At 38.1% G+C, this 13,686-nt stretch overlaps 1 protein-coding gene across 2 annotated transcripts in view; it reads left to right on the top strand.

Annotated features, from left to right (window-relative positions):
- Positions 1–13,686, top strand: part of LOC107661968 (1-phosphatidylinositol 4,5-bisphosphate phosphodiesterase beta-3-like) — a 72,431-nt gene that overhangs the window by 42,027 nt on the left and 16,718 nt on the right. For both annotated transcript variants that reach the window (XM_016451794.1, XM_016451795.1), the window contains exons 3-13: positions 8,743–8,811; positions 8,923–9,063; positions 9,308–9,387; positions 10,311–10,364; positions 10,499–10,571; positions 11,360–11,460; positions 11,883–12,049; positions 12,137–12,283; positions 12,362–12,519; positions 12,921–13,003; positions 13,109–13,193. In XM_016451794.1, coding sequence (XP_016307280.1) covers positions 8,743–8,811; positions 8,923–9,063; positions 9,308–9,387; positions 10,311–10,364; positions 10,499–10,571; positions 11,360–11,460; positions 11,883–12,049; positions 12,137–12,283; positions 12,362–12,519; positions 12,921–13,003; positions 13,109–13,193 — 1,158 coding nt within the window. The remainder of the gene's footprint in view (positions 1–8,742; positions 8,812–8,922; positions 9,064–9,307; positions 9,388–10,310; positions 10,365–10,498; positions 10,572–11,359; positions 11,461–11,882; positions 12,050–12,136; positions 12,284–12,361; positions 12,520–12,920; positions 13,004–13,108; positions 13,194–13,686) is intronic.

A 13,686-nucleotide genomic window follows, 5' to 3' on the forward strand; every position in this document is an offset into this window, starting at 1 on the left:
TCAACACCAGTGCTATTTTTTTTCTACACCACTACAGAATATCAATACTGTGTTTGTGGAACTAATGGTAACTCTTTTAAACCCTTTGTTAAACGCAATCCACTAAATACACACTTCCTCATTACAGAGAAAAACTACATTTGAATAAAAATATATAATCTATGAAATTAAACTAGCTGACTGTATAATTTAGCAGCAAAAACAATATCTTGAAAAAATAAAATCTTTGGTGCACATTATACAATTTAAACATGTTTATTTTGTTAACTATTTGTATTCTTACATTCAATACATTCATGAATAAGATAGAAATCATGAGAAAAGGAAAGGCTTCTAATAATCTTTCTGGGGTAAAATTACGTGCATATTGAAGGAAACGATAGATAGTTTTCAAGCGAAAGTCAAGTAAAAGACCGCTTCTTAAACCAGAGAAGGTGAACATGCTGGTATTCTTGTGGGGGGAAAAAACATGCTAGCACAGTCACCGTTAGTTTTACTTTTCTTTTTGTTTTCATTTTTGAAAAACTTACCTTTGCTGTTTACCTTAAACTATGGAGGCTCTCTTTTATTTATTTATTTGATTCCTCAGTGTTTGCTAAACATTCTGTAATTTATTAGTCGGTATATAATACAGCATGTGTTTCGGAACTTTCACGCTTCGTAACACATACAGCTGTTCCCTCACCACAGTGAAAAGGGACTTCTTTCAAACAGTGTCGCGTTCCGAACGTTGTTTAAGCCACATACACCGGTATTGCGGTATTTTAAAATTTCATATCATAGCAAAAATAAACACCGGTATTCGGAATGAACCGGTATACCGCCCAGCACTATGAGTGTTGCATCTCTGCAGTATATGGTGTTCACAGTGGTATCACACAGGTGTATTTTTCTTTTTAATTGATTATTAATGGTTTAATTAGGGTTTATTCACGCTAGTTTCCATGACAGAATTTAAGAAAAACCATTTCATTGCTGGAGCTTGCCAGTCAGTTAAGTGTTGAATGATCATTAAACGACAAGCCCAAACTATGCAAAAGTGGCAGCCCTTCCGGGGCACTCAGTGTCTGTCAGTGTTCACTATGTTAGCAGACTAAAATAGGGAACAGTGAATGAGGATATTGGGGTAATTTTTGTAGCTTCTGTAAGTCTGTTTTGTTTTCTCTCTTTCATTGGGTCTCATTGACTAAGTGTGTGTAACAACCAATTTGTATATAAAACCTGTGTACAAATGTTTTCACAAACAAATCCTTGTTCACCAGTGACTTCCATACTACAGTCAATTCTAAATTTATGAAACAAATGTAGAAATAACTGAGACCACATACACAAAAATCACATGCCCTAGGAAACCTTATAATCGTGTTAGGATTAAATTTTATATATAGTTCTATCATGAGAACTCTCTGAAGATTTTAGCATGGTAATGGATATGACAATGTTAATGTATTTGGTCTTTGCGGAATAGATCTGCTACGCTGCTGCTGCTGAATTGCTGCTGCTGCTGGTTATTGCTGTATTTGTAGATTTATTGCTGCTGCTGCAAGCAAGTACAAGAACTTGCTACTGCCAATACATAAGCCGATATGGTACTGTGAGTATTCAGGACATACTGCTGCTGCACAAATAGCATATAAAATAACACGTAGCAGATCTATACAGGTGGAGCTGGGGAAGGTGGCGTTTCAGAGGAACACTGAAAGCACGCTGCAATGCTCAAGCGAATGCTAATCAGCCATTTAAATGTAAAGCAGCAAGCTCATTGGCTGCGTATGCAACATGATGCAATCAGCTTGTGACAAGTCGTTTAATGCTAATATCATCTGTTACGTTAAGGACCCATCAGCCTGCACCATCTAGAGTTTCATGACTTGTTATATATTTCATCTTAAAAATATTTTGCTATACAGTAAAAGAGTAAGTTGAGCGGTGTTATAGCTTGAGCTGTGAGGTTTCTCTGTATAACAGTGCAGATACACAAATATACAGATGGCTAATCAGGGGTCTGTATAAAAGGTGTTTATTATGTTTAAACTGGTTTTGAGGACAATACATTTGCTATTGCTCAAGGATCTTACTCTGTCCGTGTCGCTCAAGGGTGCGTTTCCCAAAAGCATCATTAGCTAACTGGTCGTTAGTTCCATTGAACTCCATTGGTAACGACGGAACTTACAACCATAGTTGCTTTTGGGAAACGCACCCCAGGTCAGAGTATGTCTTTAGAAAGTGATAAAAGACTGTAAAGGAAAGGCTGTACAGAATTTTTTTATATGGAGATGGTTTGGGTGTGTTTATTTTTATTTTTTTTGCAAATAACTAGCTTCAGGCACATGGTCACTCATTTAGAATGCACAAAAACTTTAGACCGAGGTTAAGAACAAATTCATGTGTGAAGTCGTGTATTGTGAATTAGGCAGAGATTTTTTGTGGGATGTTTTTCTGTGCATACAAGTACGAAATAATCCTTGCAATTGCATTGTTTTTTGTTTTTTTTTAATTCTCAAGTCATCTGGGATCAGTCCAAATATCAGTAACCTTGAGTGAAACAGAGGAGAAAAGGGGGAGGGAAGAAATAAAAGTGAGTCTGTATGGTAAGGTGTGTCGTTCTCATGGGTGTTAAATTTCAACAGTGCTACTCAATGCCTTGGGATTTTACCATCATTACACTTGTCACACACACTCTCTTACTCCCAACACCCGTATACCCTCCCCAGTGCCAGACATGACAGGAAGTGACTGTTGCCAGGGCTACACAAGGAAGTTACAGCAAGATATGTTCACAGTAACACACACATTAGTTTCCCTTTAACCTGAACTGTCTGAGTTCATGTCTTCTCTTATGCTCATGAGTTTGTTCATTTATCGGCAGGGGAAGCTTTATTTCATGTTGAGTACTTTATATTTGGAGATTAATTGTTTCCATAATTAAGGTCTAATCTCACAAGAAGCAACAAGAAGGCCAGTCACTCACGGAGTGCAGGGCAGGGAACAGCCCCTGGGGCCTTGTGGCAGAAATAGTGGGAGAGGCAGTACAGGGGACGTCACATCTGTCATGCATAATATGACCTCTGCACTCCCTCCTAATATAAATCACCTTAAAACACTCTTTATCTCAGAGGCACAGCAGCAAGCAAAGACAGTAAATTGGGGTCAGGGTGTGGTGGCTCAGTATTGTGTTGTACTGTTTTGCATTGTAATAAGTTGAATGACTGTACCCTGGAGATTCCCGCTTGCTCTTTTTCTCTCTCACTCTCTTTCTCTCTCCAAGCTCATTCTTTTCCAGCTGCTGGTGACATTACCATCATAACTTTGGTTGATACTTTGGAAAGTTAGTGAAATTGCACGACTCTCTGTAGAAGGACCACTTTAATCTGGATATCACATCTTCTTTTACACCTAAGATTTGCATCTTCAATATACAGTGGGTATCGAAAAGAATCACCCTCCTTTAAAATAATCACATTTTGTTGCTTTGCAGCCTGAAATGAAGATTTACACAGTTTTTGTTTTATCCAACTGTATTTACTCAGTGCAACTTATAACGTCCAAGTGAAATATATAACACCAACATATCAGAAAAAGATAAAAAATAAAAGAAATATAATCACTGATTTGAAAAAGGATCACCCCCTCCTTAAAATGACTTGTAAACTCAATCAGGTGTAGCTAATCACCTTCTCAATGTCACACAAAGCCATTGACTTTCAACTGTGATCAGCTGTGGTCATTTTGATTAGCTCAGCATGAAAAGAGCTTTCCTGGAGCATTTCAGTCCTTGGTAGTGCAACTGAAGCAAACAATCAACTATGGGCACCCATCAAAAGATCTCCGGGATAAAATTCTGGACAGGCACAAGTCAGGAGATGGATATTTTAGAAAATTCAAAGGCTCGATCAATGCCTAAAAGCACAGTGAAATCTATTATTAAGAAGTGGAAGGTATTTGGTACACAGACCCTCCCTGGATCAGGATGTCGCTCCAAACTGGATGAAAGAGTCAGGAGGAAACTGGCCAGAGAGACTACAAAGAGGCCTACGGCAACTCTGAAGCAGCTGCAGGAATTTATGACAAAGAGTGATCATTGTGTGCATGTGACAACAATATCACAAATTCTCCACAAATGTGGCTTGTATGGGAGGGTTGCAAGAAAAAAGCCACTCCTCAAGAAAGGCACATGCAGTCAGACTGAGCTTTGCCAAAACGCACCTTGAAGATTCTAAGGCAGATGAGACTAAAATTGAATTATTTGGTCTCAACACCAAACCATACGTCTGGCGGAAATCCAGTACAGCTTAGCATCCAAATAACAGCATTCCTGCAGTGAAGGTTTACCTTCCAACATGACAATGACCCAAAGCACACAGCAAACCTGAGCACACAGTGGTTGAAGGAGAAAAAGGTGAATGTCCTTGCATGGCCTAGTCAGAGCCCAGACTTAGGCCCCGTCAACACAGAGACGCATTTAGCTGTATACGTAAAAAATTTGTATCGTATCAGCGTTTAGTCCAGACAGATCCAGCGTTTTGGGAGCCTGAAACCGGATTCCAGAGAGGATAAATCTGAAAATGACACCCTTGCGTTTTCGTGTGTACAGCCAATCGGTATATTTTGTGAAACGATGATGTCATCACCCCACTTCTCGATCCTAGTCAGACACCGCTACGTCACGTAACTCAGGTAACAACAACAGCGGACTATATGCTTGTGTTCGTTCTGCAGAAGATACTGAGCCTATTAGCTTTACTAAAGAAAAATAAAAAAAATTTGTATACAGCGCGCAAGGTTTATGCGCATGCTCGAAGTCTTCTCCTCCATTTTTAATGTATCTCTGTGGCAGAATTATAGCGACACATACTGGTCTGGCATAAATACTACATCATTTCTAAGTCGGTTTCAATGGCTTCGTATGTATGGAATTTTTTTTTTTAGAGCGAGAAAAAGAAAAAAAAAAGATTGGATAAGGAAAGCTCTGGCTTCGTGTGGATGTGGCCTTAAACCTAGTGTTGCTTTCGTCAACGAAAATTATGACTAAATATCGTCGTCAACGAACCTTTATCACGTGACGAAAACGAGACGCAACGTAAATGCTGGTCATGTGACGATGACTATAATTAAATGTATAATGCAATATTGTTGACGAATAAAAACGAGACTACATGTGGTTTACAAAATTAAAACTATGCTAAAATGTCTCTTCATTTTCGTTGACCAAAACGAGACGAAACGAAATGTTATAATGTTATTTCGTCTCGTTTAGTCGCGTTATTATTATTATTTTGCAGTATTTCTGTTTCCTTGTGTCTCAGTTCACGGGCTGCATCAGGTCGCACTGCGCAGATGCAGGCGACGTCACTTCCTCAAGCCCCACCCGCGGCATTATTTAGAACAGAGTTTCCCAACCGGGGTACCGTCTGTCGAGAGAAGGGGTGCCGTGTAAAAAATCATTTTTTAATATTTTCAAATTGCTAAAATGTTCAAAAAAGCAGCTATTATATAATATCCATTTCTAATGTCGCCAATAATTAGAGATGCACTGAAATTTCGGCTGCCGAAAATTAGTTCTCCGCTCAGGATTCACTTTCACTTGGTGTGACGCTCTGCGTATTATCCCGCTCTATGGCAGTCCACAAACGGTCACCATCAAATTGAATTGAAGTTGAGCAGTTCTGTAAAGAAAAGTGGGCAAATATTGCAAAGTCTAGATGTGCAAAGTTAGTAGAGAAATATCCCAACAGACTAAAGGCTGTAATTAAAGCAAAAGGTGGTTCAACAAAATACTGACACAAGGGGGTGATCCTTTTTCCAACTCTGTGATTCTGTCTTTTTATTTTTATTTTTTTCTGATATGTTGGTTTTATGTATTTCACTTGGATGTTATAAGTTGCACTGAGTAAATACAGCTGGATAAAACAAAAACTGTATCAGTTTTCATTTCAGGCTGCAAAGCAACAAAATGTGATTATTTTAAAGGAGGGTGATTAATTTCTATACCCACTGTAACCAGTATTCAATTCTGTTTCAAGTGCTTTATTGGCCCAGTTGTTTTAAAGACAAAGCCAAAGCATCAATACAAAATAAGCTGTCAGTTATACAGCATTGCATTGCCCTGGGCAGCTGTCATTATTCAGAAATATTTCATTGCTGAATGCCACAAATGACCAATTGGAATCAAGTATTCCAAGAATATTGAACACTGAACACAATTTCAAAACACTGGTTTGTACACATGTAGACAGACAACTAGTAAACATGGTGTCCATTTGTAATTTTTTTGGGGGGTAGTTTATATAAACTGATATTCTGTCACCTTTTGTCATGGTGATGTGAGTTAACAAGTCAAGCTCAAAGTCAGCTGTATGGCAGTGTAGTGAAAAGCCATAACCCAAAACTGAAAAGAGGAATTACTCTGTGCCTGTAAGAATGCTGGGTAATGAATAGAGAGAATGTATGTTTGATGTGGCGTGAAGTCCCTACCACCAGTAAAAGAACCGCTTGTGTCTATTTAGTTTATATATTGTGTTTCTCTTTTTGAATGTTTTTAATGACATAATAACACTACAGTGACATTGAAGGCTAAATATTGAACTTTAGGTCAACAGTCTTTGCCCGCCAGGAATGAGGGGAATGTATGTATGCTAGAAACGGTTGGACAATTGCATACACCCTTGTTCAGAAACGCTTGCTTAATTTTCAAGATGTTTCACAAGTCTGAGCTTCTAGCGGTTAGTTGAATGCAACCTGTTGATATCATTAATGTTACATTACAGTTGTACTGTGGTAAATATAGCTTTGTGTGTCTCTGGATCAGTTTTGTTCATTGTTTATATCATGGTGTTTAATGATTGTGAACCTTTTTAGGATTTTGTTTTGGTATGCAAGCACTGTTTATAGTCACAATCACACCCACATAAGGGGAAAAAGCAGGCTAAAAGCTTTCCAGCTTTTATTTTATTTTCATGTCCATATATCAAATAAATTGGGATGAGCTTTAACTTAATTGTGTTTTAATTGATTTGAAAAATGATTATTATTCTTTATATATATTACAATATTTCTTTAATTTAAAAAAATTATATATATATATATATATATATATATATATATATATATATATATATATATATATATATATATATATATATATATATATATATATATATATATATATATATATATATATATATATATATATATATATATATATATAATAAAAAAAAATTATTAAATAAATATTTTAAGAACATTCTGTTACATCTCTGGCTCAGAAAATTCCCAGTATCTGAAAATGAATCATCAAAATATAAATAAATTGTCCCAGTATCGCTTCAGGGAGCCAGTAATGATGAGTCAATAGCTGCAGGGAGAAAATACAAGAGTGTGTTTGTTTATTTGTTTGTGTGTGTGTGTGGATCCATCCTACTGGGCCTGTTTGGACCAGAACCAGACCTTAGCGTACTTCGACCAGTAACCAATGACCTCGTGCACACTCTGGGGAACGTTCAACTCAGCAGCTTCATCCGCACTGTCACACACCATGGTGGGAGGGGGACAAGAGTACAGGAAAGCGAAAGATGATAAAGAACGAGAGAGAAAGGGAGGGAGCCCTCGGCTATAGAGCAAGTATTTACAGTCCAGATCTGTTTTGTTTATTGTTGAAGTTTACAAGCACAGTCATCCAACCACTGCCCCAGCTCATTTACTCAGCTATTCTCTTTACGAGCCCGGGATCCTGTTTGACTCTCCTTCCAGAACACATGAAGCAGAAGTTTATCTAAACTTAGAAGAGTTCTATAGAAGAGATGTTTATCTGAGATGTGAATCCTGAAGTGTTGAGTGAATCTGTCGTACAGTTAAAGTTCACTCATGATTTATGATCGCTTCTCCACTTCAGTGACAATATCCTTTACTTTGTCAGTGTGTATGTGTGTGTGATGTGTCAGGGATTCTCTGAACCTCTGTTCAGTGTTATTCCATTCCCGATTACTCTTAAAGACCCCATGAAATCACTTCAGGAGCACAGTTTTCTATTACGTGCTGATATATTTTCCTGAAACAGACAAGACATATTAAATACTCTTTCTGTAAGTTGTAAAAAAACGCACAGCACAGCTTAAGAGCCATGATTTACTACTTCCTAATTGGTGACAGGTGGTATCGGGGGGGAGGGGCATTCTCACTTTCAAGATAATCTGATTGGACAGAAATCTGTGCCATTCAGAATGAGTCATCAATATTTTTCCCAGGAGAAATAAAGTGTACGTTTTTTTTTAATGTCTGCCATGTGACAATGTCAATGTTTATGAGTACACTGTAGAGAGTATAGCATATTTGGCATTGGATTTGAGATAATAAACCACAAAACTTTTGATTTGAAATGTAGGATGTATGCATGTCTCCACTGACATTAATTCAGATTTACTGAATAATTTTAATGAGGAAATGAAAGTAAATGACAAACCTACTATTGCTCATTAGTGGGGTTAACTTGAACCATTAAACTTTGTAGCATAACTCGTTCTGCAGTATGACAGAGGATTAGACAAGTAAATAAAAACAAATACGATTGTTTATTGAGGGGGTGAATTATATACTTGTTTTTTAATTGTTTAGCTTATTTAATGCTTGTTCTGTCCAAGTCATTTTGAGGCCCACTATTGGGCCCCAGTTCTCTGGTTGAAAACCACCGAGAATATTTCTTATTTATTCATGTTTTTGTATTCATCTCTTTTTTTTTTCTTATAGGAAGTGGAAATCCTGGACATCAGTCAAATCAGGGACACCAGGACAGGGAGGTTTGCCAGGTTTCCAAAGGTACGCTTTTATGTGTGCCTGTTGGAAAGAGTCAGTATGAAGGTTATGTTTGGAAAGGCTCATACTGTCAGAATAGTACACGTGGGTGTTAAGGTTTGCCTGCGTTTGTAGGACCTACGTTTACGTGAGACGTTGGGTTTGATCAAAGGAGATTCCTACTCCGAATCAAAGCTGCTAACTATCGTCTTCGGCAATGACCTGGTCAACCTCTACTTCCTCAACTTCCAAGCTGTGCAGGAGGGCTATTGCAAGGTAACCACCACGACCGGCCCGTAACATAGATAACATGTCCATGCTGTCCCTCCCTCTATATTCGTCCTGCTTTTTCGCTTTCTACCTTTGCAAGTGTGCACTCTGACTGAACTATATTAGATGACTCTCTTTAGAAACTTAACACATGTGAAGTTTGATTGATTTATAGGGATTATCATATTTACATAATACATGTATGAGTTCATTTATGCACGTTCATTTGGTGTTATGATTGGGTTTCCAGGTGTGGACTGATGAGCTGTTTAAACTTGCCACAAACATACTGTCCCAGAATGCTTCCCGCAACACCTTCTTATTCAAAGCGTGAGTACTTTGTGTGTATGTCTGAAACCGTTGTTTAAGGCCAAGTGACATGTTAGTGTTGCAAAAATACACAAATGTCTCAGTCCACTTCACTGAACTTCATATCGCACAGTTGCTTGTGATGAATTCTTTTAATTGATGTTTTTGAAAATGTGACATCTCACAACGCAACTTGATTTCTCACAATTGTGACTAGATCTCGAAATGTGACGTTTATATCTCGTTGCTACTTTATATCTTTCAAATGCTACTGCCTTTCCTTTTCTCTGTGACTTTTGGCTTTATATATCGAAATTGCAACCTCATGTCTAAAAGTAAGACTTGTTGCAGCTTTATTTCTCATAATTGTGCTTTATTATGTGACCTATTATCTCACAATTTAACTTTGACTCTTGAATCTTCTCAACTCAAGCCTCAAAATTTCAAGCCAGTTTTCATGTATAACTTTTGGTTCAGCATTGGTTTTGTAACTGATGGTCGTGTTAATTCACCCAAAATGAAATTGAAAGCTCAGGTCCCCAGTCATGGAAGAAAGAAAGTCATAAAGACATGATTGTTTGTAAGTGACACCGTTTTCAATTTTGGGTGAACTATCCATGTTAAATCCTCACTTCCAAGCAGGATTTTGGGTCAGCTCCATACCAACCAAAATAAAATACACCTTATTGTCATAGTCTTTGCCTCAGTCTGAGGCAGTGCAGATGTCAGGTGATTGTTGTTCTAAGAGTCTGTAGTGTTATTCACATTAAGATTGTGTTAGATTTATTAGTGCAAATAATCAGTGTAGACTAATGAGTGAAAATGAAAGATAACGAAACCAACATGATGCGGTCATCTGCCTCTTACTCTTAGTCTTTTTGTGTGTGTGTGTGTGTGTGTGTGTGTGTGTGTGTGTGTGTGTGTGTGCATGTCATTTTTCATAGTTACACCAAGCTGAAGCTGCAGGTAAATCAGGATGGGAGAATCCCAGTGAAGACGTGAGTAAACAAGTTGTCTTACTCAAACATAGCTATGTTTCCAGTTCTTCAGGGCTTTCATTGCTAATGTGCCACTTCTTCTTTCATAATTCCTTTCACTTCTTTTCTTTTTCTTTCACTTTCACTTCTCTCAGCATCCTGAAAATGTTCTCAGATAAGAAACGTGTGGAGATGGCACTGGAGCACTGCGGTCTGGTCAATAACAGGGTAATCAGTCGTGCACCAATCACCAGTTATTAAACGTTTAACCATTCAGTTTTATCCTTTACTGTCTGCTGTGCTTCCATGAGACATGTTTGTTTCTGTGTCCTTTTCTTTTGTTCTTTCAATATAAATGCTTTGTTTTTCAATTAACCCACACTTGATTTCTCTTGTTGCGTCTCCCTTTGTCTTCACATGTCACATGTTCCATAGAATTTTTTTTTCTTTGCCACTCCATGGTGATCTGCGACCAGTCCTTTTATGGTTCAGTTTGGTCACAGAGGAGCTGGTCTTAGATCAGCACATGTCCACATGACACTCTGTTTACTGTCTTACACTGCCCCCTGCTGGTTGAGCTTCAGCCATGTTGACCCCTGGTGTGGAATATCAGAAACCACAAAAACAAGCACAACTCACTACATATGCAGAACAAACGTTTACTTCAGATTGCAGCATGCCCCTAATTGCCATGCGCTGTACTAGGTACTGTCCTGTGTATCATGCAAATATGGATCTTGCTGTAGGACTCATTTCTGCATTTTATTTTCATAACGTTGTGAACAAATTTGCCTGTAGTACATCAAAGTCTTTATTTATTTCAAAACGGCAAGATAAATCCTTTTTTTCCATGGTAATATTCCCTTTTAAAATACACTGCAGACCCAAATCCACTAAAAATTGTTATTAAAATGTTCCTCGACTTTTAGTTTTAAGAATAAAATTGCTGTCATGGAAACATTGCAGGTTAAGGATTCATATTTTCATTTTAATTCATTCATTCGTTCGTTCGTCAGGCTGATGGTATAAAACCAGATTACTTCACCTGGGAAATGTTCCAGAACTTTCTCAACAAACTAAGTCCCAGACCAGAAGTGGAGCGTATCTTCGTGGAGCTGTGAGTGAACATAGTCCAACAGCAATGACAGATACAGAGCCCTCAAAATTTGGATACTTGGCCACATTTATAAATGTATGAATGCTATTCATATATCAATCAAATAGCATTTATATTGATGAAAAATAGCCTACGCACACTTTTCATGCAACCATTTCACAAAAAAGTTTGTTAGGTTTGTTCATTTCAAAACAATATATATGCTATTCAAAAATAATTTAAAAATGTATAGCAATAGTTGAATATGTCCATGTGAAAATGGTCCAGAAAAGTTAAATGCTACCAATACTTTTTCTGATGATGTTTATACATTCTTAAGTGTGTCCAAATATGTTTTGGGGTTACTTTGTCTTAACAACTATGTAAAGATGCTGTGCAAAGTGTTTTTGACATGTTTAATTCTTTACTGTGTGTGTATGCAGTGGCTCCAAAGGGAAGCCCTTCCTGTCTCTGGATCAGTTGATGGACTTTATAAATCGCAAACAGAGAGATTCTCGACTAAATGAGGTTCTTTACCCACCGCTCAAGCGAGATCAGGTCCACCAGCTCATGGAGAGATATGAGACCAACACCAGCCAGCTGGAGAGAGGTACAAATGCACACTCTCACACATACGCTTAGACATGGTGACGATGAGACTGATGGTGGCTTGTTTCACATGCCCATGTGTGAGCAGATCAGATCTCCCTGATGGGCTTGGCAAAGTATCTTGGTGGGGAGGAGAACTCTGTGGTTCCTCCTGAGAGGTTGGACCTCATCGATGATATGAACCAACCCCTGTCCCACTATTTCATCAACTCTTCACACAACACATACCTCACAGGTACACTTACACACTATAATAGACACAAATATGGTAATAAACGGACTCACGTAACCTGTCTGTGCTTTCCCCCTTCAGTGGGTCAGTTGACGGGCACGTCATCAGTGGAGATGTACAGGCAGGTGTTGCTGACAGGATGCCGCTGTATAGAGCTGGACTGCTGGAAGGGCCGCCCACCTGAGGAAGAGCCAATCATCACGCACGGTTTTACCATGACAACAGAGATTTCATTCAAGGTGTGTTTATGGCCCCATCTCAGTGTCTTTTTGGTGCGGTCATATTTACCATTGTTCTGCAGATTTTCATGGGCGAAATACAGTAATTTCAGTAGGAATCCTTGCGATCTAGAAGGGAAGAAGATTTCCCCATATAGATTTCTCAACGGGTTCAAGTTGGTCACATGGATTTGCCATGTTGACCAACAGAAAGCTGCTTGGTTTGAAAGTGACTTCTGGTGAGCTGTGCTTCATACACCGCTACACTATGGACAACAGACAAAGGAACTTTTTTTGCCTGCAAAATTTTGTTAATGTGACCGCACCTTTGCTCTCAAATGCAAGCGGATCACATAAACTGCACACACACTGAACTGCAATGAGAGATTGTGTGTGAAATGTTTCAATCTTCGCGTTTTTAGGAAGTAATTGAGGCCATCGCTGAAAGTGCGTTCAAGACGTCTCCCTACCCTCTCATCCTGTCCTTTGAAAATCATGTAGACTCGTAAGTATAAGTGTGTGGATAATGCATATTTCTTGTTTGTTTGTTTGTTTGTTTGTTTTTTTTATGCTGTAAATTTTTCATCTTGATTATTATCTGGTCTTTTAGGGCAAAGCAGCAGGCTAAAATGGCAGAGTATTGTCGCACTATGTTCGGGGACGCTCTGCTCATTGAACCCCTGGAGAAATATCCAGTGAGTTCTTCCCAAAAAGGGCTGCTGATCAAACTCCAACTGTCAAAAATGATAAAACAAAATTTTAGTCTAATTGTTTTTTCAAAACAAAATCTATCTCTCCATCTATCTGTCTTGTCTATCTGTCACCGTAAAACTTTAAAAGGTTTTAAAATCATTTTAAAATTTCAATACAAGCTTTTAAAGCCAACATCAAAGTTTGTAATGCTAAACTTTACTTTAGTTAAGGATGGTGTACAGTCATTTGGCCGTTATCGCAGAATAAACATAGGGTAATCTGGGCCCCAGTAAAAGTGAAGGGGTCTTGTATCGAAAACAGAGTGAAACAGAAAGTTTGAAATAGAGTTGTTGTTTCTCTTGAAACAGAGTTTGTTTCCCACTTATTACATGGCTACTTAACAGATAAAAGAATAAATTAAAGTGTTCATTTGACCTGAAATCATTGCATTATTGTGAAAAGAAAGAGACCAATGTAGTGATATAACAGCTGTGT

This window comes from Sinocyclocheilus anshuiensis, unplaced genomic scaffold, assembly GCF_001515605.1.
Source record: "Sinocyclocheilus anshuiensis isolate Anshui unplaced genomic scaffold, SAMN03320099.WGS_v1.1 scaffold603, whole genome shotgun sequence".
Lineage (NCBI taxonomy): Eukaryota > Metazoa > Chordata > Actinopteri > Cypriniformes > Cyprinidae > Sinocyclocheilus > Sinocyclocheilus anshuiensis.